At 34.0% G+C, this 27,656-nt stretch overlaps 1 protein-coding gene across 1 annotated transcript in view; it reads right to left on the reverse strand.

The window, feature by feature from the left end:
• Positions 1-282: 282 nt before the first annotated feature.
• Positions 283-27,656, reverse strand: part of LOC150102420 (protein FAM161B-like) — a 65,721-nt gene continuing 38,347 nt past the window's right edge. Inside the window, exons 4-5 of the mRNA XM_090399023.1 lie at positions 17,660-17,875; positions 283-3,714 (exon numbers count right to left, since the gene is read on the reverse strand). Of these exons, the coding sequence (XP_090255149.1) occupies positions 3,688-3,714; positions 17,660-17,875 (243 nt within the window). The 3' untranslated portion in view covers positions 283-3,687. The remainder of the gene's footprint in view (positions 3,715-17,659; positions 17,876-27,656) is intronic.

Consider the following 27,656-nt stretch of genomic DNA (forward strand, 5'->3'; position numbering starts at 1 on the left):
ATTATTATTATTATTCCTGACACCTCCAAGGAGCCCGAAGGCTCATCACGGGAGGACACCTACAACTGTCTCAACCACTACACCGAACCCCTCCTATGAATCATCTCCATCAACGCCATCTACCGCCCACCTCCACCACCACAACTAGTATTTTTTGTCTGTAAATTGTGTGTGTTCTGAAGGGCCAATTTGTCTGTATGCGGGATGAAAAACCCCGAGTTTCCGGGAGAAATATATAGATATTATAAAATGTAATATGGGTTTTGAAAAGAAAACATCATAGTAATTATAATAAATTTAATTTGCATATTTTAAAAACACTGTATAAAGTACCAAAAATTACAGGAAAAATTGCTCTTCATAAACTTATCACATAAAATCAGAATAATTTCTAAGCACATAATCTTGTTTATTATATTCAACAACAGGTTATAAGATTGTTCTTTTCATAGCTGGCTCATACCATGTCCACTGAGACACTCCAACAGGCTGTGGATTCAAATCCCACTATAGGTAGAAACGTTTATGCTAGTCTTTAGTGGGAGAATTTCAATGACACAAGTTTGAAAGTGGCTTGAAAAACTTCAAGCTTTAGACACCATATTTGGAATAAATATGTTAACACATACAGGAGTTGCCAATTTCAAGATAATGTATTAAAAAATACATCCTTAGTCCATCCATGGTACTAATGTACCATATGTTTACAATCTTTCATGAATGGGAGTAATAAAAAAAACTTCAGACTGCATTTTTTGTAAAATCTTTTGATAATACAGCATGGTTTTTTTTCTTGTTTATAATTCAAACAATAACATCCTTGTTTCAGGTGCATCAGATATTTCTATTTGATACTTTTGTGGCTTCATAAAACTATCTTTCCAAATCAAATTGTTGTATTTATAATTACTACGATAAAATATAGTAAAATCTTAAAAGGGACTGTGTAGTCCTGTGGAAATGCTGTTTGCTTCGATAGTACTAATCAACCTTAAGAAATGCCCATATAAGTTCATGTCTAGTTATTGACCAGAATTTTTTCTAGACTTTTCTTTCTGAAAACTTGGGTTTTTAACCAAGCAGCTCAAAAACCAACTATAGACCTCAATATTTCAAACAAAATATATACCAGTCAAGACTATCAGATAGCAGCACTTGCCTGCTATAATCTCTTCCATGAAAGCCTTAATTCACTGATAACTGTGAGCTCAGCTGTCAGTAATGGACCATAGGAACAGTAATGGGACTATAAGAACTTCATCTACTCCCTTTTGGAATAAAAAGCATGAGAGAATTTATTTTTTTAATCAATTGGCATAGCTACTTTGTAATTCACAGTAATAGACAGTAGTTGATTTTTTTCTTTCATATTTTGCAATGTAAAGTAATGTTAAATGCCAAATAGATGTATAATTTCCACAAGAAATATCTTAACATTTTTAACATCCACTACCTTATCTCAGGATGCTAGCTGTTATGTTTATAATATCCTGATTATCATTAAAAACATACAGATTACAATAGAGAGTACTTTGATCTTCATTAATAATTTAAAACATCTAAATACATACATACTGAATTTAATCTTGCACCTCTGCAAACAATAGTTCACAATTTTCAGCATTTTTCACTTTTTTTTTATGGGAAAATGTTTATTTTCCCATAAAAAAAAAATTTCATTTCCAATCACATCTGCTTTATTTTTGATTTTGCAACAAGAAAATTAGTTCAGGGAAAAAATTTAAATAAACAGAATTCAAATCCCAAATAATCACAATTTTATGCTAAGAATAGCTTGGTAAGCCACAAATAGCTAACGTATGTACACAATGATGAATACAATTTGCAACTTGATGCGGTAGATTTTCAATGCCAGAAATAGCATAGACTATTCTGCTGCTTGGTGACCATAAGTGGCATGAACATACCATATTTGTCATTAAAGAAAGAGTCCCCCAGTTTATATAACATTTGATTTTATGGTTGGAAACCTGTGGAAGTATTAAAGACACAGTATGGCAGTTTCAGCATTATGGGTGGGACTATTTCATCCATGAAAGTACATAAATAAAAGAAAATAAAAAGAAAAAAAACTGGGCTGTGGTAATGTACTGATAAAAAATAAATAAATTATATACATATAATATATATTACACAAGAAAAGTATAAAACAAACAAAATATAATGAACCATAGTTACTGAAAACAGCAGTTTATCATGGCAGCAATTTCAAAAACTTTTGTGATCACTTCTAAGTGATGGATTTGAAAAGTCATATTATGTAAGATATGAAATTGTAATTCAATTCATAACAAACAGCTACTATAGTTATAAAGTTTTAATTACATAACGGAAAAAACAGACTACAGACTACCATGTTATGCAATGTAACTCAAAAATAAAATGTCCTGAATCCTTCAGAATAAAAAAAATAATAATAATAAATAAAATAAAATAAATCTATGGTAAATATCCTTTTTTTTTTGTTTTTTCATCTCAACTGTGTACGTACACATATGCAACTAAATCTTAAGGTGAGTAATCTAACCTTCACTAATCAAGTGTGCTTAATGATTGGAATAAACACAGACTCTCTATGCTGATAAAAGCAATGAAGAATAGCATGCAGAGATTTTTGTGGGCTTAAATTGAGACAGGTGAGGAAATTCATTCAAGAGCACAGCACAAGACAGTGTTGCAAGAAGACACGTAAAAGTAGATTCGTATTTTGCAAAATAGCTGAATAATACTGTCAAAATATGAGCAGGGTATCTAACAATGGATAAATCAAAGAAAACCCAATATGGTTGTTCCCAGAGTGATAGTGATGAACTGGCAAACCAATTTTGTCACTGTTCTCTGAATGGCTAATATTTTGTCAACAAATGAGAAATAAAAAAAAGGGTTTAAATGAGATCATTTACCCAGCCAGAATGTTATTCAAAGCTTTTTTTTGGGGGGAGGGGGATTATGTTAAGAAATGATTAAGTATCTTCTGTACTGTTTTCATGAATTTAATACACGCATTATGGATACCTTTGATTACACAGTGTTTATACATTTCTTAAAGATAGTTTTAATGAATAAGTCTATAATTACAGGCCTAAAATACTATACTTGAATATAGAGGGATGCTTTTTTTTTGTTTTTTGGAACTTTTATTCATATTTTTGGTGCAATCACTAATTAAAAGCAAGAACCACCGTATGGATGTTAACACTTCTTAGTATTTTACTCTAACTGGTTTAAAAACAATGAAGTGCATAGTGTTCCATGCAGCATTTAACATCAGTTTTAAAAAATTCCAATGCCTTTGGTTCTCATTAGATATTATATCATAATTATTTATTTATTTATTTATTAGTCTCATATGGTGCAAAAACTGATATATATATCAACCTAAAACAGTTAGCGGTTCTAACTCTTCATCCAATTACACTGGATAAACAGAGGTTCACAAAAATGATGTTCAAGAGCCATTGCATAACCTGGATAAGAATTTGTCAATAGGGACAGATGGAATATCAGCCCATTTGCTAAAGGAATGTTCAGCTAAACTGGCTAAATCTTTCACATGTTTGTATAACTTGAGTCTCAGCACAGTAATGATACCACAGGAATGGAAGAAATGTATGATAGTTCCAAGGGCGAATGCTGGTCTTGAAATTCATGCTTGCTTTCTTGTTATCAGGGAATGAGAGGTGTGATTGAAGTCTAATTAGCAGAATAATGAATTACTGACCATTTAAAACTATATAATTCAAAATTTATGTACATTTAATCATACAAATACAACATTTATTTTACAAATGATATTCTATCTTTTTCAATTTAGCTACTTGAATACAAATTCTACCCTATGGTTCTTCTTTATGAACTGGTCAATAACATCGTCATAAAAAGTTGGTTGTAACTTAATTTTCCCAAGCAACACTCACACTTGAGGCTGGCTGAAGCTCACTGGCTAGAGCTACGTTGACTGTGTAAGGCCTGTGTTTAAGCAACAAAGTGAGATGACGTGAAGGGAGCAGAAATATCCATGTGCGCACATGAAATCACAGTGCTACAGCGAGGACCTGGAAGCTCCGACAGCCAAGCAAGCCAAGGTAGCTTTGACTAGACGAGCAAGTATCGGCCTTCGATACACAATGCAAAGCTCAATTATTGCCGCGCAAGCTTAGGACATCTTCTGTCTACAAAAATAAAAGCCTAAATGGAATGCTTATAAATGCATGCATTTATTAACAAATAAATATTACTTCTTTCTCAAGTAATGAGCTTGCGCAGCAAGCATACCAAGCATGCAGAATTTGCCCCTGGATAGTTCCATTGTACTCGTATAAGGGTGGTGCAAAAAACTGATGTGTCTAACTACTGACCTATCAGTATCTCTGGTGTGGTAGTGAAGATTTTAGAGAAGTTGGTAAGAACTCGTATACAGTCAAATGGGTAGACAAACAAGCTGTATTCTGCAAGGAGCAGCATGGGTTTACTAAAGGAAGGTCATGTTTTAGCAATTTAATCATATTTTATAACAATGTTACTGCCAAGTTGGATAAAGGGAATGGATACACTATGATAATGTTGGATTTTTCGAAGCCATTTTTAGGATACCACATGAAAGGCTGTTGTATAAACTGGAGAATATGGGATTGGAATATAAACTCTTGACTTGGATCAGGGGATGGTTGACAGATAGATATCAAAAAGCAGTATACAGTGGGTGTGAATCTGCCAGATTTAAGGCGACCAGTAGTGGACCTCAAGGTTCAGTTCTTGAGCCATTATTGTTCAATCTATACGTTAATGATATCAGATAGGGTCTAACATCAGATGTGCAACTGTATGTGATGATGCAAAGATAGGCAGGGAAATCAGGGATGTTACTGATATTCAGCACTTACAAAATGATTTGAATAGGCTGGAAATTTGGGCAAACGAAAATGACTATCAGTTTAATGTTAGTAAGTGTAAAGTTATGCACTTTGGTGTGATTAGAGTTTCAGCAGCATATTATATTAGTGGGGTTATGCTACAAGAAACTGAAGAGGCAAGGGATATTGGCATATTAGTGGATAGGAATGTGAAGTTCTAAGGCCACATAGCAAAAGTTACAAATACAACTCAGAGGATAATTGCAATGTTGAAATGAACCTTGACATCTAAGGATAAGGAAGTCATTTTGCCTTTTTTTTTGTAAGGCTTTGATAAGACCACATCTGTATTATTGTGCCTAGATTTGATCTCCCGGATTCCAAGGGGATAAAGAAGTTGTGGAAAGCGTGCAAAGAAGAATTACAAAGGTTATATCCAAATTATGGGATTTAGAATATGAGAACAGATTGCGAGTATGGGTAACATTACCAACTCTGGTTAATAGGAGAAAAAGGGGTGATATGATAGAGGTCTATAAACTTTTGAATGGATGATATAGGATACTGTGTAATGAAATTTTTCGTTATATGGAAGGTTGGAGAGAGAAAGTTTTTTTCGCACTAGACGCACTTCATTCATTTGCACTAGATGCACTCACCACCTTTAAAGATAGTGAGTGCATCTAGTGCGAATGAATTTAAGGGAAAGTATGACAGCTGGTTTGAGTTATTTATAGCCTCCCTCAGTGAGCCCTTGACTCCCTGGAGGTCTCAGAAAATAATAATACAAATAATAATAATGTTTTGCTGCTGAAAATGTTTTTGAAAAACAAAGGTTAGATGGGCAAAACTGAATTTAAATCCCAAATCTGCATTTTCTAATATTATTTTGGCAATTAATAAATTTATTAATCCTTTTTTATTGTAAAGTACTTGTAAAAATATTATCAGGTGATTTTCATAAGAGAATTTTCTTAGTATGATATTAGTATAAAGTATGACAAACAATATCTAATGTCATGTTTGTCTGGTAAAAATATGGAAATGCAAAATCGATGTGAAAAATAATGCACAAGAATTCTAATAATAATTTTATCATTTTTATTAATGTTAATTTTAATATTTGTCAATATTACAATTTTTTTAAAACTCTCAACTATATAATAACTTTAAATGGTTCTTTAATGGTCAGAGTAATTTAGCTATAAATTAAACAAGAGTTAACATTCTAAACTGATTTCCATTTAATGTTAATCTTGAACATATGTATTACATGCTTCCATATGTCAGTCCATTTTGATGCTACCCTCTGGTTGGAAATATGAGTTTAAATCCAGTCCAGAATGAGAACTTTTATTATTATTATCATTATACTGGTATCTCCACAGAATCAGAAGACTCATCAAAGGTCTACACCAATCTACAGACCTTCAATCTATTCTCATGGAAAGCATTCTGTAGATTTGCCACAATCTTTGTAACTCACCGATGAATCCTCTGCACTTTCTTTATCCAAATCACAACAATTATTATTATGGGAGAATTTAACTATTGGGACATCGATTAGAGGGAGAAAAGGGGGTATAGCATGATGGAAATGGAATTTATACAGTTGCTAAGGGGATAATTACATGAAACAACATCTTATAGAGGGGACAAGGGGTTTGAGGATGTTGGATCTGATACTAGCATCAGAAGATGTCTCCATAACCAAGGTAAACGCTGCCTCCAGTTAGGGAGAGTGACCATGTGGTCTTATTCTGGGAAGTTGCCAAACACGTGGAGTTCTCTGTCAAGAAGGGGTTTATGTTCAGTTATAAGGCTGGTGATTATGAGAGACTCAGGGGTCATCTTGGAACAGTCCATGGCTTGAGAAGCGACAAGGAAAGAATGTCAGTAGTTCATGGTAAGTGGTCAGAGATTGCTTGAGGATAGCAGTATTAGACTGCATACCCAAGATCAGGAGGATAAATCAAGTTGACATTAAGTGGATGAGCAGGGATATAAAGTAAGAGCTGCAAAAAAAGAAAGCATTGTGGAGGAAATATAAAGAACAAAGTGATCAGAATACTCATGAGAAGTACAAAGTGCAAGCAAGAAGGGTGACTAGTATGGTAAGGAAGGCCAAATCAATGAGAGAGAATTAGCCAAACAGGCCAAAGTAAACCTAAAAGAGTTTTTTCATTATGTAGCAAGTAAGAGGAAAAATGACTATGGTAGAATGACTTTAAACAATGCTCATGGTAGGAAGGTGACTGAACCAAAAGAAATAGTTGAGCTGCTGAGTAATCATTTTGCAAAGGTGTATTATCCTGGTGGTGATTTTACTGTTGCTGATGTGTAAAATGATGCATATCAACATTGAGGTAGATGAACAGGTGTTCAGCATATTAAAAAAAATATGAATGTGAACACAAAGTTGTTCAATCTAAGTCTCATCTTTGGCAGAGTTGCAAGGGAATTGCAAGTACCACTGCATAAAGGTGGCTCCAAGACAGAGGTAGCAAACTACAGACCAATCAATATGTCGGGAGTGGAAAGTAGTTGGTGAAAGGTAAAATACAACAGTGGGTGGATAGAGATGTGATACTCTATAATTTGCAGCATGGTTTTGTAAAAGGTAGATCCTGTTTCAGTAACTTAATCATATTTTATAATAAAGTGACAGCAGAATTGGATAAAGGTAATGGCTACACCATGATACTGCTTGACTTTGCCAAGGCATTTGACAGAATACACATGGAAAACTATTGCAAAAACTGGAGAGGATGGGAATGGATATAAGGCTAGTAGAATGGATTTTTTTTTTGGGGGGGGGGAATGGCTGACAGACAGACAGACAGACACCACAGAGTAATATATGGGTGGAACCTAGGAGAATAATGGTGACTAGTGGAGTACTTCAGGGTTCAGTCCTAGAGACCAGTGGCGACTCATGGCTTGAAATCGTGGGGGTGCTGCAAATTTCAAAATATACATACACACTGCACATACAGTGTATACTTGTTTGGATAAAATATCAAAATTATGGTAAAAATTAAAAAAAAAAATTAAACATGAAAAAATATTGTTTATTATCAATAAAATTATACAGTTTAGCATAATTCAAAATTACTTAAAAATAAAATTCATTCCTTTAATTGTAATTAAAGGAATGGATTTACAATTTTTGGACATTACAATTAAATCCTTTAATTGTAATGTCCAAATATTTAAAGAGATGGAGTAAACACAATAAGCACTACGAACACTCTACTGCAAACTGCATATAAACAACAGCGGAACTGCACGACGGACTGTGCCGCATTACGCTAATAGCTCGCATCTCACTAGGATGTGCACATGCTTGTGCATATAGCAATATGACACTGTGGTAAACACAGTGCTGCTAGTGTCCTTCATCCTCCTAATGCTACAAGATGTTTTTTATTTTTTTTTTATACAAAATAACAGAATTGTTGATGATAAAATTAAATATTACAAGCAAATATAAATAAATTAATAAATATATTTATATATTAAGAAAAATTGGGGGTGCTGCAGTTCCGCAGTGCCTATGCACAAGCCGTCCGTGCTAGAGGCACCACTCTTTAATTTATATATCAATGGCATAGGGAAAGATTTAAGAGGGGATATTCAGTTGTTTGCTGATGATGCAAAACTGGAGAGAGCAATATTTGATAAAGGTGATGTAGATATCCTGCAGGATGATTTAAATAAATTGGCATTGCAGGCAAAGGATAATGATTGTCAATTTAATGTTGCAAAATGTAAGGTTATGCACTTCGGGTTGAAAAGGTTGCATGTGATGTATCATATTGATGGTATTGATTTACAGGAAATTGACGAGGTTAGAGACTTGGGGATAATGGTGGACAAAGAGTTAAAGTTCAGAGGACATACTGCAAAAGTTGATAAAATAGCTCAATGAATTACTTGGACACGCTAACAAGTAAAGATAAGGAAGTTATTATCCCTCTTTATAAAGCTATGATTCTGCCGCATCTTGACCGCTATACACAGATTTGGTCACCTGGGTTTCTTGGGAACCAGGAGGTGGTCAAAAAGATTCAGAGATGAGTGACCAAGATGGTGACAGGTCTGTGGAATACTCCTCCATGAGGACAGGTTGAAGGTTTGTGGGTTACAAAGTTTAGTTTATAGGTGGAAATGAGGGGACATGAGAAACTTTTAAGATATTAAAGGGATTTTTTAAAATTGATACAAGTGAAAAATTTCAATATATGACAAATAGTCAGAGAACGAGGGGCCACCTGTGGAAATTGTGTAAGAATTTATTACTAGGGGTGTGCGGACTAGATTTTTTGTGGTAAGCAGAATGCAGTGCCAGAATTGCCTGCGAGTTCCCTGATAGTGAATGGATTCAAGGAGAGTATGATAGGATTTGTGTGTATGATGGTTGATGTGGGTCTCCAGCGACAAGTCTTCGGATTCCATGGAGATGCCATAAATAATAATTCTGATGGTTTGTGACATAATTAGAGCATCCAAGATTTGTGTGCACCAGGTTTTTAATGAAAGATGACTAAATCTGATGTAGGATCATTACCTTGTTTTTTGTTGCACTTGTCTAGATTTTTTCATTTCAGATGACTCTGACTGTTCTCACATAGAAATTGTTGTCAATGTACACATTATGTTGGTATTTTTCCAAACTATGAGGTGTTCATATTTTAACGAAAGAAAGTTTTATGACTAAAAACGATACAAAAAAAAACAAGAATTTATTAGTCTTTACCTAAATAAATAAATTACACCGACTAATTTCACCACCTAAAAAAAGAACTGGTGGCTTCTTTAGGACTAGATACTTCAAAACAAATATAAATACAAAGGTTACAAAGTTGATTAAATGATGAAATACCATTGCAATGCAGATAGTCAAGTTCATTCTAGACAGTAAACGTAAAACACATGGCTTGCATTAGCTGTCTGCAGTAGTGATAGAAGGTGACTGCAAAAGTGCATTCTCTAATGTTGAAAAAGATTTATCTAATGTTTTGATATATTTTTCTCAAGTTTTCTAATTTCTCTAATAATATTTCAAAATATTTCTCTAATGTTTCAACATTAGAGATTTCAATTTTGCCAACAATCACCTTTTATCACTAACTGCAGACAGCTAATGCATGGCACATGTTTTCAAGTTTACACCATCTAGCATGAACTAGCTTATTTGCATTGTAATGGTATTTCAGCACTTAATCAACTTTGTGACCTTTGAATTTATATTTGTTTTGATATGTCTAACCCTAAAGCAGCCACCAGTTTTCTTTTAGGTAGTGAAACTAGTTGATCTAATTTATTGACTGAAAGGAGAAACCCAATAAGAAATAAAATAGTGATAGATAATAAAATACTAGAACAAGTAAACACTTTCAGATACTTGGGATGTGATCTATCATACGAAGAAGAAAAAGACATAGACACTAAAATATCAAACTTTGTCAAAGTAAATGGCATAATAAATAATATATTTAAGCCAGTAATGGTACAAAAACACACTACAATCAGACTATATAATGTCTTGTCAAAACCAACTCTACTATACGGAAGCGAAACAAGGACCATGAAAAGGAAAGATGAAAAACGAATTCAAACAGCAGAAATGAAGTTCCTCAGAAAAACAGCTGGATATACCAAGTGGGACCAAAACACAAATGAAGAAATCTTACAATCCCTGAAAATAAAACCAATTAATTACTACATAAGACAGTATAAACAAAAATGGCTAGAACATTTAAATCGAATGGACAACAGCAGACTACCAAAAATATTATACAGATACAAGATAAGTGGAAAAAGAAGAATCAGAAGACCAAGAAAGAGATGGCATGAGACCGAAACAGGCCACATGGCCTAAATTCCATGTTAGGAAGAAGAAGAAGAAGAAGAAGAAGAAAGACTAATAAATTCCTGTTTTCTATGTATATGAGGTATTCAGTTTCTGTTATATGTATGTATTGCTAGTACTGATTTATGTTTCCTTTTTTTTTCCACATCTTTGATGTGCTCTGACACATGTATCTCTTCTGGCTGGCCTGTCTTTCCTATACAGCAGATTCCAAATATGCAAGTGATTTTGCATATCTCTGATTCACTGAGTGGTGAGTAGTATAGTTTCAGAGGTATAAGGAGACCTGAAATCTTTTTTTTAGCAGGAAGAAAGTGACCTTTATCCCCTGTCAGTGCATTATACCTAATCTGTGATCAAACAACAAAAAAAAATGTAAGGAAATAATAATGGGTGGACAATAATATGATACTCTATACGGACCAGAATGGCTTTGTGAAGGGTTGGCATTGCATTAGTAATCTACTAACATTTTATAACAGAGTGGCAGCTGAGTTACATCGAGGGAATGGCTACAAGATGATAGTGTTGGATTTTGCAAAGGCATTTGACAGGATATTACAAGGAACTCTATGATGCAAACTGCAATAAACAGGGATGAATATGAAACTGGTGATATGGATAAAAGAGTGGCTGTTGGACAGACACCAAAAAAAAGTAGTATATGAAGGAGCAGATTCCAGGAGAAGGCAGGTGACTAGTGGCATGCTACAGGATTCTGTTCTTATATCAATGCTGTTTAATTTGTACATAAATGATATAGGAAATAATCTGAAGGGGAAATATTGAATTGTTTGCTGATGATGAAAAGTTGGATAGGGTAATAGTTAATCAGCGTGATGTAGAGAACTTGCTGGATGATTTAAAAAGGCACAGTATGGGAAAACATAATGGATGTCAATTTAATGTATTACAATAGAAAAGTGTCAAGTTGTGCATTTCGGGATAAAATGTAAACTTCAACTCTTGATCTACTACCACTCCTAAATCCCTGGATTCTTCAATTTCCTAGAGATGTACAGCTTCCCAAATGTGGTGCATATTACAAATTATGCACCACATTTTTGGAACTGTACTCCTCCAGGAAATTTGAAGAAGCCAAGGATTTAGGGGTGGTAGTAGATCAAGAGTTGAAGTTTAGAAGGTATGTTGCTAAAGTAGCCAGGGTAGCTCATAGGATTACTTGATTATCCATCCTATCATCATCAATATATCCATCAATATATTTTTACACGTGCATATCATTACTGAACTTGATATAATGTTAAAAGATTTTAATTTCACCCTATCACCAATTAAATTTGCATGGCACAAAAAAAAAAAAAAAAAAAAAAAAACAGATCAAACAATAAATATCAATTTTCTTGCCAGCATTTACACGATAAGATAATAATAATTAAAAAAAAAAATCAGCTAACTCCTTTTATTCCCTTACAGGGAGTAGGCAAGGCCATTTTTGTCCTATCTAACCTTTGGAGACTGAGTGAGCAGTTCAATCTCCACTGGTAGCCAATCAGAGATAGCTGACCCAAGACTATATTAATATCATTAATTATATTAATATATAATATTAATATAATATTAATATCATTAATTATATTAATATATAATATTAATATAATATAAATATTAATAATATTAATTTATATTAATAATAATTCATCAATTCTAATACCTTTATATACAGAATTCAAATCTGGTATTCACTGCTAACACTCAGGGAGTAATGCCTTGGCTTTGGTGTATAGCCATTCATAATGAACAAGCTGAGTTCATGAAGTGGATCTTTCAACCTTAATGATGGTGGTGAGAAGTCTAGTTGTAAAACATCACTGGTCAGTGATTACGTGAGCCAGTGTTCCTAATAAGACGTTACTAACCTATTAACACTAAAAATGCAATTATCAAAAAGATAAGGAAAAAAAACATATAATGCAAATATTACTACTATTAATGATGGCCGAAGTAACTAAGACAATGAGATCATCATATCGTAATAAAACAAACCAGCTCTACAACTATATGTTCTAGGGCTTTTTTTGTCTATTTTGCAGGAAGAAAAATCAATTACAAAGAGGAAAACTCCAATACTCCACATGAAATGAGTTCACTCATCTTCAACTGAAAAGCTCTTATAAGATTTCTCCAAATCCTAGATGAGTATTTACTCAGGTCGTTACAATCAAAAGGCATTGCAGATATCTAATGAGCTGCCAGGTCTCCCCAATGCTACCAGTATTAATGAAAAGTTCTTTAATTAAAAGATATCACAGATCATGCAAAAAGTGTGGTCAATATCATGAAAATTTGTGAAAACATTAATAAGTGAAAAATATGACTAATGAAAGCAAAGCAAATACAGCACAAAACAGTTCCTAGTATACATAAATATGTGTATGAGGGTGGTCTGAAAAAGTTCTCAGATTCGACCATAGATGGCAACACTATAAGCAAGATTTTTTTTTTCTAAGTTGGTACATCTGTCATAAGCATCCATGTGAAATTGCAAGTCATTCTATCAAGTAGTTTGTTTTATACAGCTGTAGCTGTATAAAACAAACAAAGCAAAAGTGCTGTATGTATCTCTTGAAACAGATAAAATTGAGCATCATGTGGTTATAAAATTCTTTGTAAAAGAAAGTTTAATGCCAAAAGAAATTCATTCGGAGTTCATAAAAGTTTATGGGCACTCTTTTCCTTTGTTTTCGACAATTAAGAAATGGGCTGCTAAGTTAAAAGTGGCCATACCAGCCTTGAAGATGATCCATGTGAAGGACATCCAAAAATTGTAACACCACCAGAAATCATTGATCAAGTGCATGATACGGTGTTGGATGACCGGCGAGTCAAAGTGCGTGAAATTGCTGAGTCTATATGCATTTCAAAAGAATGTGTAGAACATATTTTACATAAAGAATTGCAAATGAAAAAGCTTTGCACAAGATGGGTGCTGTGCTTGCTCACAGCAGATCAAAAATGTACTCGCATTAAAATCTCTGAACAGTGCTTGGAGCGGTTTAACAAGAATAAAACTGATTTTGTGCACTGATTTGACTTAACTATGGATGAGCCTTGGATTCACCATTACACACCAGAATCCAAACAGCAGTCAACACAGTGGACAAAGCCGGCTGTTCAGCACCAAAGATGACAAAGTCGGTTCCATCATTAGGAATGGTCATGGCATCGGTGTTTTGGGATGCTAAAGGCATTTTGGTTATTAATTATCTTGAAAAGAGTAAAATAATAACTGGGGAATATTATTCTGATCTTTTAATCAGACCAGACAAAAAAATTCATCAGAAAAGACCCGGTTTACAGAAGAAAAAAATCATCTTTCATCAGGACAATGCACCTGCCCACAAAGATGTTTTAGCAATGGGAAAATTAAGAGATCTGCACTATGAATTGTTGGAACATCCACCCTATTCCCCAGATTTGGCTCCCTCTGACTTCTATCTCTTCCTAAACCTAAAACTCTTCCTCGCTGGTCAGCGTTTTTCTTCGAATCAAGAGGTGATTGCAGCTGTAGAGGGGTATTTTGCAGATCTTACTGAGAATCACTACAGGGATGGGATAATGACGCTGAAGCATCGCTGGAATAAATGTATTATTCTTAAGGGGAGATTATGTTGAAAAATAAAAATAAGTTTGAAATTATAAATTCGTTTTTTCATTGTTAGGCAGAGAACTTTTCAGACTACCCTCGTACGTTAATTCTCATTCACTATATATAGAGATGAAAATGAAATAAAAATGAAACAATCGTAACAATTATAGACTTATACATTAAAACATGAATATAGACATTTGCTGATCACCTTACAACAGGCCAAACATTCATAATATTTATAATACAAAATATTTATATATACTTTTGTGAGAAATTTTTAATACCGTTTCTATATCACAGATTCTAAAGAACAGAGTATTTACATAACCATTAATCTCCTTACTGGACTTAACATGTTTACACATCAATTATTACACAGATATGAAATATAAATTAGTTGATATTTTTATCAATATGTCTATTTGGATGGTTGACATACTAAATTTGGAATGGAAATATAATATTAAATCTATTAAAATAGGCCCAGTGATGAGTTGGAGCAGATGTAGCGTGCGCTCGTGTGTACTGGTTGTTAATTTTAAAAAAGTTATAAATTTGATATTTAAAAAAATTATTTTGCATCATCTTGCATGCACTTATCTACAGCACTTTCCCTTATGGACACCAGAAACTTAAGTAGTTCTTTAACATTATAATATCCTGAACTGTATAGCCAATGCCCAGACCAAAACTACCGAGCACATGGACAAAAACTGACAGTGTCATAATATCTGTTTCAAGACTTCTAATTTGTCAATACAGTAGTATCTCGCTAATCCAAACCCTCCAGTAATCCGAACTGCGGTTTGAAAGAAAAAAAAAAAGCTTTACTTATTACGTATTATTATTTTGTGTACTATTATTTTTATTTAATAATTATTATTTTAACTATTATTATTTATTTTATTATTATTACAGTACAGTATTTTTTTTTCATACTGTCGATTGTATGGTTACACTGTAGGCCTATTTTGATTTATTGTGTGTTCACGTTTGCTTTTTTTATACTGTACAGTACGTACTGTATTGTCGGCACGAATCACCGCTGTCGAGTGTCATGGAAAACTGTGGCCTTCTAGAATAATTTACGAAGATAACTACAGTGATACACAAAAAGTGTAAATTCAAAACATGCATAATTTGATTAAAAATATAAATCCAATGTTGAAATTTCACAAACAGATGTTACGGAATGGATTACAGATAGAACCGAAAGTGAATTCAAAATCAAACAGATGCTTAAATTATAAATATGATGCTATAGAATGAATTAGCAGACGATGATGACGATAAAGAATTCGAAGCAAAAAAAAAAGTAAAACATGAAGAAGCAGTTGACAGTTTTTAATGTGTGTATAGAATGGGCTAAGCAGAATGATACGCCATTCCACAAAATTTTATTGCTAATGCAGCTCTGCTAAAGAAGCATTTTTTTTGAATTGCTAAAGAAGCATTCAAAAAAAAGTTTAGCTTCCAAGAAGCAAAAGAAAATCAGTGACATTTTTACAAAGAAATAAAAAAAAAAACTTTTTTGTGTGTTATTTTGTGAAACTTTTTTTCGTGTTATGTACAAGAAAGCGATATTTTTATGCAAATTAAGTTATGTACTGAACTATGCAATTTTATTAAATCAGAATCCTCAACAAAACAGGTACATGCAAACTAAATTTTTTATTAAAATAAACTTGTGTATTATTTTTTAAGTTTTATATTACAGTACAGTAGCATTTTTTCTATCAGTTAATTCATTTATTTAATTATGTCTTAAATGCTAGTTATTGTTGTCTCTTGGGAGAAAATTCGCTAATCTGAACGAGCATGGTTTTAATTAGTTCGAATTAGCGAGATACCACTGTACATTTATTTTGAACCGTCTTTTAGCCTGAAGATTAAAGATTAAAATTGCCTCCTAAGTTTCAACCAATAAAAATTTATTAGCAATGCGATGTAGCCATTTAAGTGAACTTTGCCATCTTTTTCACTTTTTATCTCTCATTTCCTTTCCTCAGGAGAGCACTCTTTGTAATTCTGAAAACAATGCCATGTCAAAATGGTTCATACACTGTAATTATGAGATACGATTTTATTTCTTCATCCTTTTCTGCAGTTTTAAGTTATTCATCCTTTTCTGGTGGTTTTAATTATTTCTCTATGTATTTTTACTTTTATATTTTAGTCTTTTACACTTTAGTATTTTAAATTCATTTCTAAATTACCCTTTCATGATTGTTTCATTCCCTTCTTAAGTCTTTAAAATAATTAGCCATATACTGTCTCAGTGAAAATATCAGGTTTATGAAGATGGTAGAAGTATGAAGCACTACAGTTCAACCCTAAACATAACTTCAAGGTGTGTTTTTTAAAATGGATTATTGTTGATTTAATGTAACCTATTGGAAGTTTCATAATAGTTTAAATAACAGGTCTGCGTTCAAAATTTGAGATGCTCCTAAACAAAATAATAAGTGTGATATGTTATATTGATAACTTTCTAAACATAAGCTTTTATTTTATTTAAGAAAATGCAGAAGAACTTGTGTAATATAAAGGGTTATTCTAATTACAAATAATATAACAAATTATGATTTGCAAAAATTAACATTGTTTTTACTGTTCTTCCTATTATTATTTACTGACTTCTTGGAATTGTTCTTACAGATAGGAAAAGTTTTCCAAACAGTGATATAGCACCATTAATTGCTTTATGGAACTTCTATTGCCTATTTGGGACACATCATTACAAAAAAGAGTGGAGGGGATCTTGGGCAATACTTTATGCATATATATACATGATGTGTGTATAAACCAAATAAATATAGTGTATTAACTAAAGCATGTGATTTTTTTTTTTTATCAAATCAGCTCTGCTTATCTCTCTGTTTATCAATGAGAGAATTAAAATTTATTTATATATATATATATATATATTTTTTTTTTTTTCTTTCCTATAAGCTGGGTAAATTTCAGCAGAAAAAAATGAAGAAAGAATATTTAAAAATGGAACAACATTGTAAGCATAATTTGAAAAAAGGGAAAGTTTTCTGGAAAAAAAAAAATCTTATTGAAAGATAATTTACAATATAGTAAGCAACCATTTTAGTGTTAATCAGAAAATTTCTTTCTGAATCAAAACACTAACCTTTTAGTAGGCACACCATGAAATAATGGTAATGAATAATTATCTCCTGTAACAGGATGATGATGGCACATTAATTTATAAATACTGGCAAGAGCTTTTTAATTCGAATACCAACTAATAATAAAATATAAAAGAGGTCAAGATTTAGTTGAACTAACAATATCTTCTAAATCATCATTTTCTTCAGAGCGACTATTTAAGGATTCAACGTGAGATTCATTCTGTGAGGTTTCTTGGAAGCTTCCAACTTCATCACTTGACTGACTATGGTTATCTTCAAACTTTTTACTTTGTTGTTCAATAAATTCCATATCTAAGCCTGCACTTTGGAGTTTTTGTTGAAACTTCTTTTCGATAAGATTTTTTGCAGCATTCTATATTAAAATAATCATGTTGTAATACACAAATGATTCCTGATGGCAGATCATTACATCATTTAAAGTTTTAGTTAAATAATATTTATTTACATTCTGTCTTGTCTGTCTGTGTGTGTTTTTTATATAGTCAATACTCATCATAGCTAATTCATAAGGGAAAAAAGAACAGTTTTAGCAGCAAGTTTGATATAATTAATTTCCACCATAGTGAGCAAGTCCACTACAATGATGTCAGTTATAGAATGAAGATGAGTACACCTCATACTTTCTCTGTTCTTCCATTGAATATTAAACAACAGATCTGTTAAAATAAGCAAATGTAATGTGATGTGATAAATAACATCTGAAATATTTTATTTCCATTTATAAATTGACTCAGAAATTAACAAAAATTGTTGGCATAAACTTGCAATAAACCTGGACTATATATCATTGAAGTGTATATATAGAGGTAGTCATAATAGCTCAAGCAGCACATTTAAGATTACTCATTTTCTATCAATTTTTTTCCAAGCGGTTATCTTATTTCTTGAGAATATGGTAAACACAGTTAACCCATAAAATATACTCTACAAGGGCCTACAACAATATGAAGATGCAAACCACTATATTAGGATATTACAGAGATACTAAAAAATTAGCATATTGGAATAAACAAAGATTAAAATTTACTTCAATATAAGAAAATAAAAGAGAGTCATAGGGGGAGGAAAAATGTATTTAATAAATTAAACAAAACATATATTAAAAAAATTTGAAGCACAAAATAAATGTGTACTGCAAGTCACACAAATTCAAACTCAACAAATAAATAACCATCTTTACTTTTTTTTGAAGCAGGTGTGACAAAATTGAGAATCCAAGGCCCACAATCATTTTTAAGCTGTCTATTACAAAGTGAATGCAAAGTGGGTAGTCAAGCTATTGCAGTTCATCTACAGAAAACAAGAATTTCTGGAAATTACCATAGTTAAAACCAAGGAGAAGAAAAGAAGATGAAAAAATTAAAAAAATGTTTCATAATAACATGATTTTCTGCATTGTTACTTTTTTGGCACATATCAAAAACAGATTTATTCTGCCAGCACATGATTATCTTATCCAAATTGAAGTCACTGTAAAAATTCAGTATGGCATTCAAATACATGACACCAAAGTTCAAACTGAAAGATGGACAATAAGACTTATTTGTGCCTATGGTCCCACAGAAGCTTCTTCTACTTCTGGTAGACAGGCTTATATGGTGGTTACTCAAAACTATTATTTTTTCAGGAAATAATGTATACTAAAATATGAATTATTACAACTTTAATTAATACTTTCTTATATTTTGGCAATGTTACATTGCCATCAGGGATCACAAAACAATATGTGCACACTGGCACTAACACTAGACAAATGAGGCTGAAGAAAGGCAACCAAAGCCAGGCCGAGATCCTAAATGCCCCCCCCCCCCCTAGTGGGCTAGATTTGGTGGTCTTGGCTGTTGGGCTGAAGATCCGAGGATGAGTGCTTCCCAAATTTAGGGCACTCGCATGCACCCAAATTTGTTGAGGTTTGGAAAGTTTCTCAGGGCTGAGGTATTTGAGGAATAGCCTCTCATATTTGTATTTGCTGCAGTGTAATAGAGTGGCCTTCTTCCAGCATATCCTGTGGTGGGTGTCCAAAGCATGGTCAGCATGTCCTAAGTAGTTGTAATGGTGGAACCAGATATAGTCCAAGTGTTCAGAAATTCTGATATTGGCTTTCCTGTCCGTTTGGTCATAGTAGGATGGTTTGCAACTGAAAGGGACCTAGTAGACACTTAGTTGGCCTAGGGAATATGACTGGTCTTTGGTGGAGCAGATAAGGTAAGCCAATTTTTTATGTGGCCTGTAAGTGTTGTAAGGTTGTATTTCATTAGGATATTTGCTAATTTTTTGGATGTGCCTTGGATATATGGAATAGCGATTGATTTTGAGTAATCTCTTCTCTAAACGGGGGGGGGGGGGCGTCGCAGGGTTTAAATTTTTTTTCAACACTTTCTTAGTCAATGGCTAAGAGAGTGCTGCCAATATAATCAAGTTCTACCAGTAGTCACCCCCAACAATATGGGATTATAAAAAACCATAAATAACAGGACAAAATTAATCAGTTCTGATAGCAGTGCCTTAACTACTGAACTTGACTATATTCTCAACATCTTCTTAACCAATGGTGGAATAAAAACGGATATTCTCGATGTACACAGAAATAACATGGAAAGATTGTTAAATGAACAAGGAGTGAGAGAGTGGTGGTAGAAAATATTCAAGAAGAATAAAATCAAAAGTACATATCAGAAAAAGGCATCAGAAGCTTGAAATGTGGAAAGCAGGTGAAAGAGATAATAACAGATAGAAATGCTGAAACATGAATATGTATAAGCTTTATAGTAGCCCCACTGTATAATTCAGCTGGTTGGAAATTCTGGATGATTTGAATATATTTTCATACTAGCCATCTATACAAAATGGAAAACTAAACTGAATATGAGAATTATTAGAGAGGAATTTATTAAAAAAATTACAGAGGAAATTACTAATGATATCAGATGATGATTTGTGTCCAGATAGGGTAGAAACTCATGAGGACAATAACAATGTTCCATGTAACAATAAGTTAGATGATATCTGATGTGAAGTCGAAGCTAACAAGATAAAATATATGGCGGGCGCTACTACAGATCTGGTGGTTCATCTACTGGAGACAGTGAAATGCATTGCTAAATTATCCTGATGGGTACTAAATGATAATTATTATGAGTGACTTAAATTATCCAAACAATGACTGGGTAGAAAAGAAATCTCATGATAAGAATGAAGGATAATATATGGAGTTGTTGAAAGACAACTTTCTCAAACAGTATGTTAAAGAATGAACACAAGGTCTAAAATGTTAGATTTGATCATAGCATCAGAAGGGGGGGGGGTCTCAGTTAAGAATGTGAACGTTGCCACCAGTTGGTAACGGTGATCATGCTGTACTGTTCCTGAGAAGTAGCAATGTCAATGTTCCAATTATAACAAATTACATGCTGAATTACAAAGCTTGAAATTATATGGGAAGCTTTGAAAAGGTGCTTAAATGAGGCAGTATCTGAACATGTCCCTAGAGTTCGAAGAAAATATGGGTGGGAGTGAAGTGGGTGTGCAACCTTGTTAAGCAAAAGATCCATAAAAAGAAGATGATGTAGAAGAAATATCATGAGAATAAGAGTGAGAATAATTATGAAATATATAAAGCACAGGTCATAAAACTTACAAGTAATGATTTCTTCCTAAAGTTCAAAGAAAATATGGGTGGGAGTGAAGTGGATGTGCAACCTTATTAAGCAAAAGATCCATAAAAACAAGACGATGTAGAAGAAATATCATGAGAATAAGAGTGAGAATAATTATGAAATATATAAAGCACAGGTCATAAAACTTACAAGTAATGATGTACAGAGAGTTAAATCAGAGCATGAAAAGAAATTGTCTGTGAAGGCTAAAAGCAACCAAAAAGAATTTTATCATTATGCTGCAAGTAAAATTAAAAATGAATGTATAACAATAAGTTCAGCAAATGCAGATGGTACCCTTCTGTCAGAAGCAGATGAGATTGCTCAAATAATAAGCGCTCACTTTGCTAATACCTAACAAGCAGGTCCACAATGCTACCACTACACTGAAAGAAGATATATATGCATAAAAATGAGATTCAACAATTGTTGCATAACCTGGATATCTTTTTTTCCTTTTCTTTCTTAATCTTTCCCTCTTTTACCTTTACGGTGACAAGGGTTTCTATTCCTTATAACTGCAGCCATCATACGAGGATAGGCCAGTTTGACTGCTTGCAGAGGGAAAACTCCAGATAAACCGGGGAGAAAAAACCCATGCCCAAGACCGGCTAACTTGGCTATGTTTGAGAAAGATCCTAAGCTCCATACATCAGTGATCCAAGCTTTTGAGAGAAAAACTATACTTTGCAAAGAACAGTAATGGGTTTACTTAAAGGATGTCATGTTTTAGCAATTTGCTAATATTTTATAATAATGTTACTGCTAAGTTGGATAAAGGGAATGGATACACTATGATACCATGAGACTTTGCTAAGGCATTTAATAAGATACCACATGAAAGGCTGTTTCTTAAACTAGAGAATATGGGATTGGAATATAAACTACTGACCTGGAAAAGTGGGTGGCTGATGGATAGGTAATAGAAAGTGGTATATGGTAAGTGTGAATCTACCAGATTTAAGGTGACCAGTGGTGTTCCCCAGGGATCTTGGACCAGTTACTTGGACTATCATTATTCAATTTATACATTAATGATATTGGGAAGGATCTGACAGGAGATGTTCAATTGTTTGCTGATGATGCAATGATAGATAGGCAATCAGGAATGCTAATGACTGATTTGAATGGCTGTCAGTTCAATGTTAATAAGTGTAAAGTTATGTCATTGGAAATTTTATTATGCCAAAGTGGATATTATGAGGGTTGTAAATAAAGTAGTGGCAACATGTGCACAAAATGTAAAATAGTTTATTTATCAAGTCTATACAATTACATCCCTTCAACGTAATCTCCTGATATGTTCTGCACCTGTTTTCAAATTTGTGGGAGCAACTGGATACCATCAGCAGTGTTGCCTTGATATCAATGTGATATCAACAGGCTAGAACTAGAAGTAGAAGCTAGAACTAGAAAAACTAGAACTAGATTCTAGTTTTTCTACTTCTAGTTTCCCAGGAGCAAAAATTAAAAATATGACAAATTGAAAACCAAAAAAGAAATGTAAAAGAAATGGTAATGCTGGTAGGTACAAATAATTTAAGTGGTGACAAACATAGTATGAGAGAAGATATGAAAGGTCTGTTGGAAGAAGCAAGACAGAAATGTAAAAGAGTAAAAAATTGTAGGATTACTACCTAGATATGATAGTACTGAGTTAAGAAGGAGGGCGATGATAGCAAATGATTTCATGCGCAGGCTGTATAGAAGATATGGATGTGAGTTTTTAGACATGTGGGGTGTGTTTGATGGCAGAAAAGATTTGTATAAGAATGATGGCCTGCACTTGAATTCATTTGGCGCCAGAAGCCTGGAGAAATTACTTCTTGGTATGAGACGTAATGCAGAGAGTCAGGGAAACTAGATCATCAAGGGAGGAATGGGGGAAATGTGTGTGAAAGTTCAGTCATGGTATACAAACATGATAAAGATATAAATGCCTTTGAACATGGTTATGTATGTAGCGAAGGAGTGGAAAAATATGCTTTGGGTTCGGACCTTTTAAGTAAGCCTGGGGAGGGCAAAGAGGAAATTCTAGAACAAGACCTAATACATTGCATATCTAATTATAAGAATAGGCTAGGTCATAATTTATTATGTCTATGCACAAATGCCAGGAGCATTAGAAACAAAGGGGTTGAGTTTGTTGCTTTATTGAATACAAAGTGGCCTAAGATTGTTAGCATTAGTGAAACCTGGCTATCAGAATCAGATGTGGTGAGTGGGACCGAGTGTAACGGATATAATATTTTTAGGAATGACAGAAGATATAGGAGAGGAGGAGGAGTGCTACTAATGATATCAGATGATTTAAGTCCAGTTAGGGTAGAAATACAAGAAAACAATGACGGTAACAATGTCCCATGTAGCAATGAGTTTGAGTCTATTTGGTGTTAAGTGGAGGTTAACAGAAATAAATATATGGTGGGGGTGTTGCTACAGACCTGGCAGTTCAGTTGTAGGGGACGAAGAAATGCATCGCCAATTGAGCCTTATGTGTATCAAGCAAATGATCATTATGGGTGACTTTACTTTTCCAAACATTGATTGGGTAGAAGAGAAATCTCATGATCAGAAAGAACAGGAATTTATTGAATTTTTGCGAGATAACTTTCTTAAGCAGCATGTGAAAGAAGGAACTTGAAGTCAAAGAGTGTTGAATTTCTCATAGCATCAGAAGGGATCTCTGTCAAGAATATGACTATTTTACCACCAATTGGTGACAGTGATCATGCTGTTCTTTCTTGGGAAGTATCTACTTGTATTGAAGCTCCGATTAAATCAGGCTACATGCTGAATTACAAAGCCTGGAAATTATGATCAACTTAAAAGAATACTATCTTTAGTCCCATGGTATCAGTTACAGAATGGAAAAAATGTCAGCAATGCATGGGAATCTTTGAAAAAGTGCTTGAATGAGGCAGTATCTGAATGTATCCCTAGTGTTCAAAGAATAAATAGGTTGGGAGTGAAATGGATGTGCAGCCATATTAAGCTAGAGATCCACAAGAAGATGATGTGGAAAGAATATCGTGAGAATAAGAGTGAAAGGAGTTATGAAATATATAAAGCTCAGGCCAGAAAAGTAATGAGTATTGTGAGAAAAGCTAAATTGGAGTATGAAAAGAAATTGGCCATGCAAGCTAATGGCAATCCAAAAGAATTTTATTGTTATGTCACAAGCAAAAGAAAGAATGAATGTGGAAGATCAACTTTATTGAATGCAGATGGTACACAAGTGTCAGAAGCTAAGGAGATTGTTCAGTTAATGAGCGCTCACTTTGCTAAGATATATCAACCAGGTGTATGTAGCATGGTGCTACTGCTACGTTGGATGAAGAGTTAGAGGTTCATGAAAATGAGGTTGAAGAGCTCTTGCATAACCTGGATAAGAATTTGTCAATAGGGACAGATGGAATATCTGCCTGTTTGTTAAAGGAATGTTCAGCTGAATTGGCTAGGCCTTTCACACATTTGTATAACTTGAGTCTCAGCTCTGGAATGATACCACAGGAATGGAAAGAATGTATGATAGTTCCATTGTACAAGGGTGGTGCAAAAACTGATGTGTCTAACTACCGACCTATTAGTATCTCTGGTGTGGTAGTGAAGATTTTATAGAAGTTGGTATAAATGGGTAGACAAGCATTCTATACTCTGCAGGGAACATGGTTTTACTAAAGGAAGGTCATGTTTTAGCAATTTGCTCATATTTTATAACAATGTTAAGGCCGAATTGGTTAAAGGGAATGGATACACTATGATAATGTTGGATTTTTCTAAGGCATTTGATAGGATACCACACGATAGGCTGTTGTGTAAACTGGAGAATATGGGATTGGAACATAATCTATTGACTTGAATCAGGAGATGGTTGATAGACAGATATCAGAAAGTGGTATACAGTGGGTGTGAATCTGCCAGATTTAAGGTAACCAATGGTGTACCTCAGGGTTCAGTCCTTGGGCCATTATTGTTCAATCTATACATTAATGACATCAAGCAGGATCTATCATCAGATTTGCAATTATTTGCTGATGATGCAAAGATAGGCAGAGCAATCAGGGATGCAACTGATATTCAGCAATTACAAAATTATTTGAATAGACTGGAAATCTGGGCAAACGAAAATGATTATCAGTTTAATGTTAGTAGTGTAAAGTTATGCACTTTAGCGTGATTAGAGTTCCAGCGGCATATTATATTAGCGGGGTTATGCTACAAGAAACTGAAGAGGCAAGTGATTTTGGATTAGTGGATAAGAATTTAAAGTTCAAAGGTCACATAGCAAAAGTTGCAAATACAACTCAGAGGATAATTGCTATGTTGAAGCGAACCTTGACATGTAAGGATAAGGAAGTCATTTTACCTCTTTATAAGGCTTTGATAAGACCACACTTGTATTACTGTGTGCAGATTTGGTCTCCTGGGTTCCAAGGGGATAAAGAAGCTGTGGAAAGGGTGCAAAGAAGAGTTACAAAGATTATATCCGGATTATGGGATTTAGATTATGAGGACAGATTGAGAGTATGTGGATTACAAACTCTGGTTAACAGAAGAAAGAGGGGTGATATGATAGAGGTCTATAAACTTTTGAATGGATGTTATAGCATTTCAACTGATGAAATTTTTCGTTATATGGAAGGTGGGGAGAGATCACGGGGGGGCATCCATGGAAGTTACATTTATTTGCAGTCAAGAAAGGGGTAAGAGCTAGGTTTTTCTCCCAGAGAGCAGTGAGTGAGTGGAATAATTTGCCCTTATGGGTAGCGAGTGCATCTAGTGTGAATGAATTCAAGTGTAGGTATGATAGCTGGATTTGGTAATTAACAGCCTCCCTCGATGAGTCCTTGACTCCCTGGAGGTCTCAGATAATAATAATAATAATATCAACAGTGTGACCTACTGCTCAAAGAACCTCTTGAACATCGCAAAACTACAGATCTCTGAGGGGTTCTTTCATTTTGGGGAACAAGTCGAAGTCACAAGTACTCATGATGATGAAGAATGACACCTTGAACATCCTCAGCAGTAAGGGCAAACTGTTAATGCCAATACTATCAACAATTTCTGGAGCACCATTTGTGTCCATTTTTCATGGGTTCTCCACCATGTTTGTTGTGCAACAATGAATGATGTCATGTGTTACAAATGATTATAGGATGTTTGACTGGTGGCAATGGAAAATATTGGAACTTGTTCCCCAAAATGTAAGCAATTATCAGCATGACTAACTTTGTTGGGTTCCTGGAAAAGTTTTTTCAGATAGGGTGATCCTGAATGGTGGCATTCATTGGATTATCTCTTCAGTTCAGGCTCATAAGCCCTTGCCCAAGTTTCACAAATGGCTATCATACAATTGAACAATGCATCCCCCCCCACCTTTATTTGTGTATCATTCCAGATGGAGGCCAGCAGCTGCATACCTATACCATTTTTGCATCTCAGTCAAGTGATTTGGAACCCAACTAGCTGAAAACTTGTGTATACCAAGCCTTTCTTTTAGGATGTGACAAACACTTTGGTGGTTTATCCCAGTTTCCTGGGCCAACAAGTGTACAGTCCATCGCCAATCAACCGCAGAGGAGTCCCCAAACAAGCTCAACATGTTAATCTGAAATGGTAGGTTTTCCTGCACAATGAATCTGGGTGATCTTTCCCCTGCATGAAATGCATTGACCCATCTTGTAAGAGTCCAGTACAGTAGGGCACTATCATCACAGGCTTCCCTATAGCTGCGATAATGGTCATTCGCAGTTTTACCACATCCAACCTGGACCTTGATACAGGATCACTATTCTAATCCTGTGAACATACCTTAGAGTGTTGCATACTGAGATATTGACTTTAACCGCTTCTCTAAACAAGGACACTTGTTAGAATGGGTTGTCACCTTGTGTGCATGTACAGCACAGTATAACTAACACCTTCTAGTGCTTCTATCTGTAAGAGTAACATTTGAGTTACCATGTCTACTGAGAGTGTTGTCACTACTTTATTTACAACATTTGTATATTTGTGGAATTATGTTACAAAAAATTTATGAAGATAGGGATCCTGGGGTTATGTTGGATATGAAACTGAAGTTCAAAGGTCACAGTGCAAAAATTGCAAATACAACTCAGGATAATTAAGATGTTGAAAAGAACATTGACATATAAGGATAAGGAAGACATTTAGCTTCTTTACAAGGCCTTGATAAAACTGTGCCTGACTACTGTGCACAAATTTGGTCTTCTGGGTTTAGAGGAGATAAAGAAGCTATGGAAAATGTGCAAAGTAGAGTAACAAAGATTGTGAGGATAGATAGAGAAAAAGAGAGAGTATGTGGAATGCAAACACTGATAAAGAGGAGAAAGAGGGGGTGATATGATATAAACTTATATAAATTTATAAACTTCTGAAAAGGAAGTTATAGGTTATAAACTGATGAAATTTCTCAAGGCAGGAAGAGGACAAAATGGTAAGACCTAGATT

The sequence above is a fragment of the Typopeltis vanoorti genome, chromosome 10, assembly GCF_054136105.1.
Source record: "Typopeltis vanoorti isolate ZY-2024b chromosome 10, IOZ_Tvanoo_1.0, whole genome shotgun sequence".
NCBI lineage: Eukaryota > Metazoa > Arthropoda > Arachnida > Uropygi > Thelyphonidae > Typopeltis > Typopeltis vanoorti.